Source organism: Geotrypetes seraphini, chromosome 1, assembly GCF_902459505.1.
Source record: "Geotrypetes seraphini chromosome 1, aGeoSer1.1, whole genome shotgun sequence".
NCBI classification, from domain to species: domain Eukaryota; kingdom Metazoa; phylum Chordata; class Amphibia; order Gymnophiona; family Dermophiidae; genus Geotrypetes; species Geotrypetes seraphini.
In genome coordinates, this window is record NC_047084.1 from 254,271,161 (window position 1) to 254,285,885 (window position 14,725).

General features: G+C 41.7%; 1 protein-coding gene across 2 annotated transcripts in view; it reads left to right on the forward strand.

Moving 5' to 3' along the window:
• The window catches only part of EVC (EvC ciliary complex subunit 1), a 140,868-nt gene that overhangs the window by 20,308 nt on the left and 105,835 nt on the right, over positions 1-14,725 (forward strand). For both annotated transcript variants that reach the window (XM_033949478.1, XM_033949488.1), the window contains exons 5-7: positions 106-335; positions 10,502-10,586; positions 12,651-12,749. In XM_033949478.1, coding sequence (XP_033805369.1) covers positions 106-335; positions 10,502-10,586; positions 12,651-12,749 — 414 coding nt within the window. The remainder of the gene's footprint in view (positions 1-105; positions 336-10,501; positions 10,587-12,650; positions 12,750-14,725) is intronic.

The following is a 14,725-nucleotide window of genomic DNA, read 5'->3' on the forward strand; positions in this document are numbered from 1 at the left end:
GTATTCCTTTTTCATGGAGAATAATATGTTTCTTCATGACCTGTCCTTGAAATGTCATAATAAAATTTGATATAAATTAACTTGAAGTCATTCTTGTCATCACAGCCATTGGCAGATGGAGCATCCAATCCTTCTTTGAATGAGAACCATAAACAGACTCCACTACCTAATCAGGTAGTGGAAGTATCAACCTCCAGCCTTGAATCCCTTAGCCAAGTTGACAAAGAAGACTGTAGTTCCTCCACTACAGTGCATTCGATAACCAGTGATGAGAAATTCTATGAGAGAACTTTTGTGAAAGTTAGTTGTTTCCCAGAAGTGCTTACATGTGACAGGTAAGAAAACAAGCCCTACAACATCTTAGTATTTTTATATAATTTTAGTTTGACATTAAGGTCTGTTTCCTCAACTATTATACATTAGTGAGAACAAACAGGTTCAAGTTTCAAGTTTTATTAATTTTAATATACCAACCATAGACATGCATCTAGCCGGTTTACAATACTAAAAAAATGAAAGGTTAAAATACTTATTATGAGTGGGGGAAAGAATGAACATTAAAAAGACAAATTACAAATATGGATATGAGCTTGAGGGTAAAAGGGGAGGGGGGAATCGATAATTACATCATTAAAAACAAAATTAAAAAAAGAAAAAATGGAAGGGGGGAGGATATGACATCAGAAGAGGCGATCACTTCTTAAAAGCGGTTAATGTTAAATTTTGCTAGCTGTTGAAGAGGAAATATTTAAAGGCTATGGTATGCGTCTTGAAATAAGAACGTTTTTAGTTTTATCTTGAATTTGTCAAGAGAAATAATCCAAGCCATGGTCCATTCTAATTTGACTCATAGTTGGTTAGCTTGCCACATCAGAATATGATACAGTCTTAGGGTAATTCATGATTTTTCACCCAGAAGATCACCAGGTCAGGATAAGGAGTTTTAAGGTTGTCCTCTTTCCTCAGTCTATTTAGATGAAATAAAATAGATACTGAAAAGACGAGGAAAGAAGGAGAAAAGTCAGGATTTGTGAAAGAAATTTTATTAGTGCATAGGAGTAAATGTATTCATGATGCATGAAATTTTCCAGAATAGCCTTTTTTCTGGAACATCAGCAATGGGCTCTTTATATTGTACATGTAAATACCCAGTACATAGGATTCATCTAATTTTCCTTAGAATGGTCCATTTTTAAATACAGTAAAACCTTGGTTTATGAGCATAATTCGTTCTGAAAATATGCTTGTAATCCAAAACACTCATATATCAAAGTGAATTTCCCCATAAGAAATAATGGAAACTCAGACGATTTGTTCCACAACCCAAAAACTTTAATACAAAATACTGTATGTATTTGTATTGCAAGGCCTCGCTCGTTTAGAACTTTCATCACAGCGTCAGAGAGAGAAGAACCATCGGCTCAGCTGTGATGATGTGACGCGTGTATACTGTATGTACTCGTAATGCAAGACTTTGCTCGTTTAGAACAGTCACTACACTCCTGCAGCGTCAGAGAGAGAAGAACCATCGGCTCAGTTGTGATGATGTGATGTGTGTATACTACATGTACTTGTATATCAAGTTAAAGTTTAATAAAATGTTTTGTTTGTCTTGCAAAACACTTGCAAACCAAGTTACTTGCAGTCCAAGGTTTTACTGTATATGCAACCCATGCCTTGTAAAGGTGTTTACACGTTTGTACATTTTCTACATTTTGCTGTCTTAAAACTGCAGTTCAAAGTTATAGCAGGAGTTTTATTTTGCTGACTTACACAGCTTACTCTACAGGTTCATCATGAAAAAAACAAAGGGCTCCTTTTACAAAGGCGCACTAGCAATTTAACGTGCGTAATACCGCACACTAAACTGCTGGCTGCGCTAGCCACTACCGCCTCCTCTTGAGCCCTGGTGGTAGTTTTTAGGCCAGCGCGGGGGTTAGCGCATGATGAAAAGTCACGCGCGTTAACCCCCAGGGCTGTGGAGTCGGTAGATAAATGTTCCGACTCTGACTCCTCAGTTTTTTTGTACTTCAGACTCCGACTCCAGGTACCCAAAATTTCCTCCGACTCCGACTCCTCGACTCCGACTCCACAGCACTGGTTAATTTTCAAATCGTTAAAATGGAAAGTCAAGTTGAGAGAAATGAGCATTTTTGACAGCACCTTCTTTTTGCTTTTAATCAAGGTTCTAAGGCCGCAGAAGCTGCTCGCAACATTTGTCCAGTGTATATAGTGGGTGCTATAGCTGAAAGAATCGCTCGTGATTGGTATGCCAAGTTCAAAAATGGAGTCGGTAGATAAATGTTCCGACTCTGACTCCTCAGTTTTTTGTACTTCTGACTCCGACTCCGACTACAGGTACCCGAAATTTCCTCCGACTCCGACTCCTCGACTCCGACTCCACAGCCCTGTTAACCCCGCTAGCGCGGCTTAATAAAAGGATCCCAAAGAGAATAAAAATATTCAAAAGGGGATGGGATTTAATATACTGCTTTTTTCTGTGTGGTTACAGTCAAAGCAGTTGACATATTTTAGACAGATACTTATTTTATATCTGGGGCAATGAATGTTAAGTGACTTGCCCAGTGTCACAAGATGCTAAAGTGAGAATCAAACTCACAACCTCAGAGTGATGAGGCAGCTGCTTTAACCACTAGGCCTACTATTCCACTAACATGAAATATAATAAACTTGCTCTGTAGAATATGAATCTAATCCTTCTTTAATGTTCTAATTAAAATATTATACAGTACTGGTTTACAGTGCAGATAGTGCTATTCTCCAAATAACAAAGCAGTTTACATGTGGCCTAGTGGTTAAAGCAGCTGCCTCATCACCCCTGAGGTTGCGAGTTTGATTCTCACTTTAGCATCTGGTGACTCTGGGCAAGTTACTTAACACTTCATTGCCCCAGGTACAAAATAAGTATCTGTCTAAAATATATAAACGGCTTTGTTAATTGGGGAATAGCATTACCTGCACTATAAACCAGTACTATATAATATTTTTATTAGAACATTAAGGAAGGACTATATTCTTATTCTACAGAGCAATACTGTATATTTTCAATATTATACAAGTAATGCAGTAATTTTACCTCTCAATTTAGGGATCTTTACACATGGGGAACATGTCACAAGATAAATGTTGTTGTAGAGGCTGAATGACTTTAGCTGGATTAGTAAGGTCCAGATGTGTTCTTTCTTCTTATTGCTGCTTTTGGTTGGAGTGGTGAAGGAGGTCTTGTATCTGTAGAGGGTGGCTTGATGTGATGATCCTAAGGGAGATGAAAAGTAAATGCAAATAAAAATTTAGCTTGATTGCATATACTTTCAAGCCTCTAACTTAGTACTTGGTGGAAGTCCCTTTTGAAGCAATAACAGCTGAAAGTCAGTTAGGATGTGTCTACCAATGTTGCCTTGCAATTCAGGCTCTCTCAGGTTGACTGGGATTGTAAGTGGAATTCAGTCTTCAATTTTGACAGAGCTTTGCTATCAGATTCAGGACTGGCCCACTTGAGGTCATTCACTTTCTTCTTGCTAAGCAACTCCATTGTTTCTACTGCTTTGTCGTTAGGACCATTGTCATGTTGAAAAGTGAATCTTTTTCCTAGTTACAGGTGGAATAGTGCTTCCCCCACAGTCTACTTGTACTTTGAACTATCCAACCCTGCCTTAGTCTTTATAAACTTCCCTGTTCCCAATTCTGCAAAGCATTCCAAACAGCATAATGCTGCTTCCACCATGTCTTACTACATGTGTTTTGATTCGTTTTTATGTGAGAACATAGGTGCTCATTTCTGAAGCAGATAGACATCTCAAAACAGCCCAAAACACATACATCTGCCCCCTCCCCCCAAATTAAATCACAATTTTCAGAAAAGCAGAATTTAATTCTTACCATTAAGTTTGTCAAAATAACAAGGGGGCATGTTATTGGCTTGTTTTGAGTAGGACTAAGGTGAGCCCAAAATGAGGACATTTTTTAACGATAATAGAACAGGAAAACATGTTCAAGTCCAAAAAGAATGTTTTTTCCTAAACTTGTTTCAATTACATCCAAGTTTTTAAGAAAAAGATGCCCTGACCAGCTGACCACTGGCTGAATTGACCTTAATCTCCCAGTAAGAACATAAGAACATAAGAAATGCCTCCGCTGGGTCAGACCTAAGGTCCATCGCGCCCAGCAGTCCGCTCACGCGGCGGCCCATCAGGTCCAGGACCTGTGCAGTAATCTTTTATCTATACCCCTCTATCCCCTTTTCCAACAGGAAATTGTCCAATCCTTTCTTAAACCCCAGTACCGTTCGCTGCCCTATAACGTCCTCTGGAAGCGCATTCCAGGTGTCCACCACACGTTGGGTAAAGAAGAACTTCCTAGCATTTGTTTTGAATCTGTCCCCTTTCAACTTTTCCGAATGCCCTCTTGTTTTTTTATGTTCTGAAAGTTTGAAGAATCTGTCCCTCTCTACTCTCTCTATGCCCTTCATGATCTTGTAAGTCTCTATCATATCCCCTCTAAGTCTTCTCTTCTCCAGGGAAAAGAGACCCAGTTTCTCCAATCTCTCAGCGTATGAAAGGTTTTCCATCCCCTTAATCAGTCGTGTCGCTCTCCTCTGAACTCTCTCGAGTAACACCATATCCTTCTTAAGGTATGGTGACCAATACTGGACGCAGTACTCAAGATGCAGACGCACCATTGCCCGGTACAGCGGCAGGATAACTTCTTTCGTTCTTGTTGTAATACCCTTCTTGATTATCCCCAGCATTTTATTCGCTCTCTTGGCGGCCGCTACGCACTGTGCCGTCGGCTTCATTGTCATGTCCACCATTACCCCCAAGTCCCTTTCTTGGGTACTCTCATTCAATAACATCCCTCCCATCGTATAGCTGTGCCTCGGGTTTCTGATTCCCACATGCAATACTTTACATTTCTCAACATTGAACTTCATCTGCCATCTCTCTGCCCATTCTCCCAATTTGTCCAAGTCCCTTTGCAATTTTTCACAGTCTTCCTTTGTCCGAGCTCCACTAAATAGTTTGGTGTCGTCCGCAAATTTTATTATCTCACTCTTTGTTCCTGTTTCTAGATCATTTATGAATATATTAAATAACAGTGGCCCGAGCACTGAGCCCTGCGGGACACCACTCGTGACTTTCCTCCAGTCTGAGTAGTGTCCCTTCACCCCTACCCTCTGTTTCCTACCCGCTAACCAGTTTCTGATCCATCTATGCACGGCTCCGTCCACCCCATGGTTCTTCAGTTTCCGGAGTAGATGTTCATGAGGCACTTTGTCAAAGGCTTTCTGGAAATCTAGGTATATGATGTCTATGGGGTCTCCTTTGTCCATCTGTTTGTTAATTCCCTCGAAGAAGTGCAATAAGTTGGTCAGACACGATCTCCCCCTGCAGAAACCATGTTGGCTGGTTATCAGAAGTTCGTGTTTTTCAAAATGTTCATCAATTTTTTCTTTTATTAGTGCTTCCGCCATTTTCCCCGGAACAGAGGTCAGACTCACCGGTCTGTAGTTTCCCGGGTCTCCTCTTGATCCCTTTTTAAAGATGGGCGTAACGTTGGCTATCTTCCAATCCTCCGGAATCACACCTGTTTTCAGAGACAGGTTGCAAATTTGCTGTAGTAGTTCCGCTATTTCCTCTTTTAGTTCCTTCAGCACCCTTGGATGGATTCCATCCGGACCCGGCGATTTGTCAGTTTTTAGTTTTTCTATCTGTCTGCGCACATCATCAAGGCTCACTTCTATGGATGTTAACTTTTGTGCTTGATTTCCATTGAAGAATTGATCAGGTTCCGGTATGTTGGTTGTGTCTTCGTTTGTGAATACAGATGAAAAGAACATGTTAAGTCTTTCTGCGACCTCTTTCTCTTCCTTCACCGCTCCCTTCCTGTCTCCGTCATCCAGTGGTCCCACCTCCTCCCTAGCCGGCTGTTTCCCTTTAACATATCTAAAGAACGGTTTGAAATTTTGTGCTTCCCTGGCTAGTCTCTCTTCATACTCTCTTTTGGCTTTTCGTACCACACGGTGACATTCTTTTTGATACTTCCTGTGCTCTCTCCAGTTTACCTCAGTTTTGTCCCTTTTCCATTTTCTGAATGAATTTTTCTTATTGCTTATCACTTCCTTCACTATTTTAGTTATCCACGCCGGGTCTTTTATTCGACTCTTGTTGCACCCTTTTCTGAATTTGGGGATATATAGATTTTGCGCCTCGCTCACCGTGTCCTTGAAAAAGGACCAGGCATGTTCTACCGTCTGCCATTTTTGGGAAGTGTTCCTAAGTTTCTTCTTTACCATTCCCCTCATTGCTTCGTAGTTACCCTTCCTGAAGTTAAAAGTTGTCGCTATGGTTCTCTTTCCTTTCAGTATTCCTACTTCCATCTTGAACTTGATCATATTATGATCGCTGTTTCCCAACGGTCCCATTACTTCCACTTCCTTTGCAGGTCCCCTTAGCCCATTTAGGATTAGATCCAGAGTGGCATTTTCTCTTGTCGGTTCTCTAACAAGCTGTTCCATGAAGCAATCTTGTACAGCCTTCAGAAATTCTGTCTCCCTAGCGCATCTTGAGCTTCCGAGACTCCAGTCTATCCTAGGGTAGTTGAAGTCTCCCATAATAACCGTGTTACCGCCTTTGCATTCTCGCTTCATCTCGGCTTCCATTTCTTCATCGATGTCTCCGGTTTGTCCGGGTGGACGATAGTATAGGCCTATCTTTATTTCAGGCCCTTTCCTTCCTGGTATTTTAACCCATAGTGATTCTAGCTTGTTGGTCGTCTCCGCTGTGTCCATTCTTGTTGATTGTATGCTTTCTTTTATGTATAGTGCTATTCCACCTCCTTTCTGTCCTGACCTGTCCTGGCGATAGAGCTTGTACCCCGGCAGTGCTGTATCCCATTTGCTTTCCTCATTCCACCATGTTTCAGAGATTCCAATGATGGTCCACCCCCCCCCCCTAACAATTGAAACTGAAAGGGACACCATGCTACAAAAAAGACTTCCATAAAGAACTGAGTCACAGATGAGATATGGTGGTGTTGGAATAAGAGGCAAGGTTTGAATTTGTTACTGCTGAACTAATCTGTTGCATTCGATGTGGTTAACCACTCAGTACCCTCAGTTTAAGACAGAAGAGACAGAACAGGAACTGCTCTAGTAGGGTTCCATCAGATGATTTATGGGACTGGATTCAGTAAATGGCATCAATAGTTAAGTGCCAGAAAGATCCACGTTGAAATCACATTCTATAAAAGGTGCTTGGCACCAAGCACCTTCTCTAAAATATGGTTTATGGTTTATTTAGATTTTCTATACCATCTTTTTCTAACTCGCAGATCAAAGCCGTTTATATGGTAATAATATAACCAGAAAGGAGATAAAGGAAGGGACTACAGTTTCCAGATAGAAAAGAGAACCAGTCGCTCAAGATCTATTAATGCAAGACAGCTTAGTGCCAATTCTCACAACCAACTTTGGGCACATGGACTTATAGTAAATGAAACCTGGTGTAAATCCTGGCGTGCAAGTTAAGCATGCAACCCCGAAATTCAGTAACATCTCACCTAAATTTTAGAAATGCCCTTGTTCCGCCCATGCCCCTCCCATGGCAACACCCCCTTTTTGATTGCCATGATACAATTTTGGCACATACTTTACAGAATAGCTTATAGGCACAAGCATGCGCAAATCCGAATGATTGCCAAGTAACACCAATAATTGGTGTTAATTGGCTCAATAAGTGATTATTTTGCATGTGCATCGCTGGCTCATGCCCAAAATTTGGTGCACACATTTTGGCAACCTTTATATCATTTGAAAGAATTCAAGAATTGATTTTTGTTACCCATCCTGTGCAATCCATGGTATATCAAGCCATTGTAAATAACCCCTCTTTTACTAAGCCCGATAGCCCGTGTTAAATGCTCTGACGCTCTTAGGGATTGAATGGGCATCAGAGCATTTGCCACGCGACACTCACTCCCGTGGCTTAGTTAAAGGGGGCATAAATACATTTCAGATCATAATATTCCCTTCTTTTCTTTTTTTTTTTTTTTACTGTGTGTTAAATCATTTTACAGTATTTTTCTTGTTTCTAAGTGCTGCACTGGCTCGAAAAGAATAATGTGAATTATGATCTGCGTGTTTTCCTCACTTGTAATTTTTTTTGCAAGGAGGATTTTTTTGGTTAAACCTAAAATCAGAAGCCCTAGTTATAATTGTCCTCATTTGACTGAACAATAAAATCCTATAAAAAGCTTTCAGCCTCATATCGAAAGGTACATTTCAAATCTCTAGTCTTTCACAGGGGCTTAGAATGATTACTTTTACCTGCATCAATATGTTTCACTGTTACATTAATAATAATATTGTTACAAAAGCATTAGTTTCCATATTGAAAATCTTTCGGACTTAGTGCTTGGTTGGATAGGATTTATTAAATTTGATATAGTACCACTGTGTACTTTAGTGTTAAGCACTGTACAGTTATTAAAACAAGTTCTACAACAGCCCCCAGACGTTTGGCTGATGGACATTTGGCCGATGAACATTTCTCTGAATGGATATTTGAACGAAATTTGGTGAAATGTCCATCGGCCAAATGTCAGAAACAAATCACCCCTTCCCTGACTGATCTACCATACCTGTAGCAGCCATCTTCATATGGAGAATCTCACTGTACTTTCCCTAGCAGACATCTTTGTGGGATAGGGAAACTCCATCAAACCTCTTAGAAATGGCTGCCTGTCCTGTGTGGCTCCAGCATTTCTAAGAAGCAACCAGGAGGTTCTTTGATCAGAAAAGAATTACAGACTGCCTCAGGTGGTACTTGTGAATGAGCATAGAACAGACTTCCTGAAGAACTGTCCTCCCTCATAGGCACTGGCTGAGGTAGACCACATTACTTTTTTTAAGTTCAATCTTTGTTATTGAATTTTGCAACTACATTTCTTTTCTAATTGAAGGGCCCTCTGGCTCTTCCCTAGAACCACTGGGGCCACACAGGGCAGGTAACCCTCACTTCGGCTGAGAGGTGCAGCAGGGGGTTCTTGCTAAGGAGGATATGGGGGATGCCCCTCATGATGATGGCTGCAATGGGTGCGGTGGATCCAGCAGGTGGGGTGGAGGTGTCGAGTGTTTCTGACATTTGACAAAGGACATTTCACCAAATGTCAGTAAAATGTCTGTCTGCCAGTAGTCCAAGCCACGTCCACAACAATAATAGAAGTAAACCCTACTATGATAATTTCACATAATTATCTGCTAAATTGTCTACCACAATTAATTTCCTAGCTTTATCTCAAAGTATCTGTCTTTTATCTAAAACTGTTAAGCATAACGCTGCTGAAATAATAATGTCTTTATAAGTTTCCAAAAAGTGAAATATGATGTCCTTCTTGAAAACTGTCTAACCAAAAATTCCAAAGAACTGATCCAGCATATGAAAAAGCTATTTCCCTGGTAGAAGAAAGCCTATTGAGCTCAAGGCCAGGTAGTTGGAGAAGTCTTTTGTGAGACAAACACAATACTTAGAAAATGGGTCTCGTTAAGAGCTCACATGCTAATGGCCACGTGCTAAAGGGGAAATGAAACACATAAGGCTAGATTCACAAAGGACACCGATCGTGTCCCAGCTACTTTGCGACCCGATTGCTCCCCGACCCGATTCACTAACCTTGGTGCCGAGCAACCTCCGATCTGCACATGCAAATGAGGGGGAACGGCATGCAAATGTAGGCAGGCAGCGATTCACTAAAGAAATCTGCAAGACCAACTGGGCTGGCCGATCAACAAAAGAAGCGACTGCTGGGGACCAGTCACTCTCGTGCTTTCCGACTGCATCTCCTGCTCTCTGCCTGGATTCTCCTGCCCTGACTCTCCTGCTCTCAGTGCCGATCACCGCCCTGCTTCTGCCCCACCTGCTCTCTGCCCCAACGTTCCTGTTCTCTGCCCCGCTCGCCGCCCTGCTTCTGCCCGGACTCGCTGCCCTGTTTCTGCCCCAACTCTCCTTGCCTTTCCCCGCAGCACGAGCACGTGGTTTTAACCCGTGGGTTAAAATGAGGTTAAAACCACTGGCTCACGAAAAAGTTAAAAAACAAGAAAAAAGTTTTGTTTGCAGCTCTGCCTGCCACAGAGGGCCAGCGCATGCGCAGACCATCCACAGATGGTCTGCGCATGCATCGGAATCGCTGGTGAGCGATCCATGCAGTCGGTTGGGGGCGTGATTCTGATCGCCCGATTCATGAATCAGCCCCCCCCCCTCCCCCGCGGCCACGAATCAGATCCAATCCGTGGCCTTAGTGAATCTAGCCTATAGTCATCAAAAGAGAAAATGTAAAATGCAACCATTTTCCAGCCACATTAAAAATGGCTTTAGTGTGCAGGAACGTCCCATGCACAGCTTAGTAAAAGGGCACTTATATGTAGGATACTTCCCAAAATAACAATTTTAAAGGTCTCTTATTGGTGGTCTTTTCTGTTTTGCAGCTTTGATATTAAGTTTTGCCTTTATAATCTCTGTTTGAATGGGCTCTTGCGTCTAGATAGAGAGCTAATTCAGGAGAAACATGTGGTATGTATAGATTTTTTTTCCATCACTACCTTTAAAGCCTGTGTTGAACTCATGTGTTTGACCTGATTCACACTATGTCAACCCACTGCTGCTTGTTTCAGTTTATTCTTTGGGTTCTACCTTTGTCATTTATATTGCACAGTTTTTGTATGGTTGATTCTATGTTTACTGTATTCAACGTTTGTTATGGACAAAAGATAGTTAACCAAATTAATGAACAAAAACATATACTTATCTCTCCACCAAGTATTCCAAAGTATAAACATATAAACATTGCCATAACTGGGACAGGCCGAAGGTCCATCAAGCCCAGTATCTATTTTCAACAGTAGCCAATCCAGGCCACAAGATCTAAAAAGTAGTTTATATCATATAGAATAAAATACAATTGAGTAATGTAACAGAATATAATATTTTTAAAAAATAAATATTCCCTAATGCAGCCTTGCCTCATCCCTCCCCCTCTCACACTGTACGAGATAGGATGCATCACACAATTACAAAATAACACTTTTTCCGAGTTCCAGCACAATATAAAAAAAAAAAAGACATAATCCCCAAAATTCTAGATATGGTGCTTTGAGTTGCATGCACAAATTTGGGCCCAACATGTGGACACAACAATTGAATAATGAGGTAATTAGTATGTAAATTTAGGTGAGAGATTCATGCCAAAAATTTACCTCTGGTGCCAAATTGAGGGCATGAAAATGGGTCATGGGTGGATTGGGGGCATTGCTCAAAGTTACACAGGTAGCTATAGAATAAGAAGCATCCGCAGCTACAGGAGCTTTAAGCACAAGGATTTGCACCACATTTCCGCAGGTGCAAATGGATGCTTCTAAAGTTAGGCTCAGGTCCCAGGCATAAGGGCTGGCCTATAAACCATATCTAACTTTAAGTGCAGATTATAGAATACCGCTCAGTGGGGGGGGGGGGGGGGGTTTCAGCGCTGATTTTTTTAGATGTTGTTTGTAGAATTCAGTCCAATATACAAAAATACATTTTAAAACAATTTTTTATTTTATTTATATACCACTTATAGTCTAAGTGGTTTACATTCAGGTACTCAAGTGGTTTTCCCTATCTGTCCTGGCATGCTCACAATCTATCTAATGTACCTGGGACTATGGTGGGATTAAGTGACATGCCCAAAGCCACAATGAGCAGTGTAGGTTTGAATCCACAACTCAGGGTGCTGAGTTGTAGCTCTAACTATAGATTTGCACAGGAACGGGATCGCGGGAATCCCGCGGTTCCCGCGGGGGTCCTGCGGGAATCCCCCCTAACCCACGGGACTCCCATGGGGACCCTGCTCTGGCCCACGGGACTCCCACGAGGACCCCCCCTCTAGCCAACGGGACTCCCACGGGGATGGAAGGCTTTGGAAGCAGGGTTCGTCCATATAATATAATGGACAGGTCAGCCTTAGTAAAAGAGAGGGTTTATAAGTTAATTATCTGAACAGAAAACAAAAAAAGGGTTCCACCAAAGAGATTCCACAAGGAAAACAGCAGCGCAAACACAAAAGAAACTGTGGAATTGATGATCCTGTCAGAAGTAATTGCTGCTTTTTATGGGGACGGGCGGGGATGGAGATAATTTCTTGCGGGGATGGGTGGGGACGGAGAGGATCCTTGTGGGGATGGGTGGGATTTCTGTCCCCGCGCAACTCTCTAGCTCTAACCACTGCGCCACACACTGGAAATATCGGGATAAATGAACTTAACACATTAGTACAACCACCCTTCCTTAAAAGTCTGTAGTTCTCAAACCCCTTTGTGAATGACCTGCTCAAATGAGAACTTCCACTGTGCTCAGTCCTCCTTGGGAGGTTAGATGGAGCTGACAGCACTTTGGGCTCCTCAAAAGAAATATAGCATGGAAATACATTTATCACTTTTTTTTTCTCACATTTGACATTTCCGTTTTTCATTTAATAAGATGCAATTTGTCTGTTTTCTAAACATGGTACATTTGAGTGCAGCAATAAAATTACTTCAAAACATTACAACCAGAGAGGAAAAACAGCGTAACAATTTTGTATATTTCTTCATATTACAGATGTTTGTTCAGATTCTCAGAATCCAACTTGCTGACTTGTTGTTGAAGAAAAAAATTGATAGAGAATCATGCCACCATATCCTTTCAGCACAAGAAGCAGTAAGAGACTCATATTTATTTTTTAGGATTTATATATTGCCTTTAGGCAACAGTCAATAACAGCAGTAAAAAAATATTCAAATAGCAATACATAATAAGGCATAGTATTCTACTTAAATTATTACTATTACTATTAATTATTTCTAGAGCACTACCAGACATACACAGTGCTGTAGAGTCACAAAGGAGACAGTCCCCGCTCGAAAGAGTTTAGAATCTAAACAGACAAGACAGACAAACAGGGTTGGGGGATGCAATAAAACATTCAAATAGACATCATAAGGAGTAAGCAAAGGTAGAACACATTGACTTAAGATGGAGTCAGAAAGCTGGTATTCTTGTTTTGGATATCTGAAAACTGGCTTTAGATAATAATAATATAACAGTTTAATAATATAACATCAGGACCGTGAAGTTCTATGCGGTTTACAATGATTAAAGATGCTACAAATTGAGTAGAACTAACAAAGTTAAAAGCTAGTGATTAACAGCTCTAGAGATCAGTTATTGTGGAATAAGATTGTACAGGTCAGTTGCATAAACACTTCAGGAACAGATATGTTTTTAGGCGTTTCCTAAATTCCCCATAAGTAGTAGGCATAAGCAATTGTTCCAGATCTTTACCCCATAATGCTGCCTGATGTGAGAAAAGATGTTGATGATGTCTTTTAAATTTACATCCTCTTAACCGGTGGAGAAACAAAATTCAAGTGTGAGCTTTTCTTATGTCTATTGGTTGAGAAAGGGAAAAGGTCAGTTATATATTTAGGGGCTAAACCGAATAGTACCTATATAGCATGGATGTCCAAGTCCCAATTATATAAAGCCAGGATATGAATGTCTAACACTGCTGCATATCCATATGGCAAGGGGATGTGGTCTAAGCATGTTTTGGGTAGGACTAGGGAGGGGCCAAAATCTGGACATCTAATTTCGATCACAGAAGGGGAATGGACATCCAGGGAGGGAGAGGTGCGGATTGCAAGGGGCGAGCAAGGAACGGAGAGAGAGTTATGCAGGCCACAAGGTGGGGGTGGGGCAGAAAAGGTGATGTATGGAGGGAGGATAGGGACAGAGACACAGAAGGATGGAGAAGGACTGAGGACACGAGAAATGCTGACCCCAGGGGTACAAAAGGACAAGGAAACAGAGGGTATGTGAAAGGTGGACATGGAGAGAGAAGATATGTCAAATGGACAGGACACTGTAAAGAAAGAAAGAAAAAATAGGAAAAAACCCAAAGAGCCTGTAACCAAATCTAATGGAAAAAATAAAATATTCGGACAACAAAGGTAGAAAATCTTGCAGCAGTCCCATTGTTCTGTATTCTCACTAGGTATTGTATTAGTGTTTTAGGACCTGGTGTAATATTTGCAATTTTTCACACATGCTCTTTGAGTCCTGGGAGTTAGCTAGTTGAGTCCTGGGAGAAGTGCTGTTATGATATGGTAAGGCCCAACCAAGCCCATTTGCCTAAGGCCCCGCCAACAGGAGGGCCTAAAGCAACTGAGCCAATTCCTGTTGGACCAGGCGCCTAAGGCCCCACCTGTGGGCGGGGCTTGAGGTGCCTGGGCCAATCAGGCCCTAAGGCCTGCCATTCTGAGGATGGCGGGCCCGCAGGATGGACGGACTTGGGACCTGTCCGTTCGGCCAACTGTTTTTAAGATAAAGGGGGGTGTCGGGGGTGGGGGTAGAGTCGTGGGGTCCACTGATCTCTGCGCCACAGGCTGGGAAATAAGACGAAGGATACACGCTGGACCACCAGTTTAAAAAGGGGGAACAACGACAAGGGGGAGAACGATGAGGGGGGACAATGACGACGGATGGACAGGAGGGGTGTTTTTAAAAAAAGGTGGTATGGTGGCGGTGGCAGCGGGCGGGTGGGTTTAAAAAGGTGGTAACAAAATTTGTACCTTCGCTTCATAAGATGCACCGAGATTTCCACTCACTTTTGGGTGGAAAAAAGTGTGTCTTAT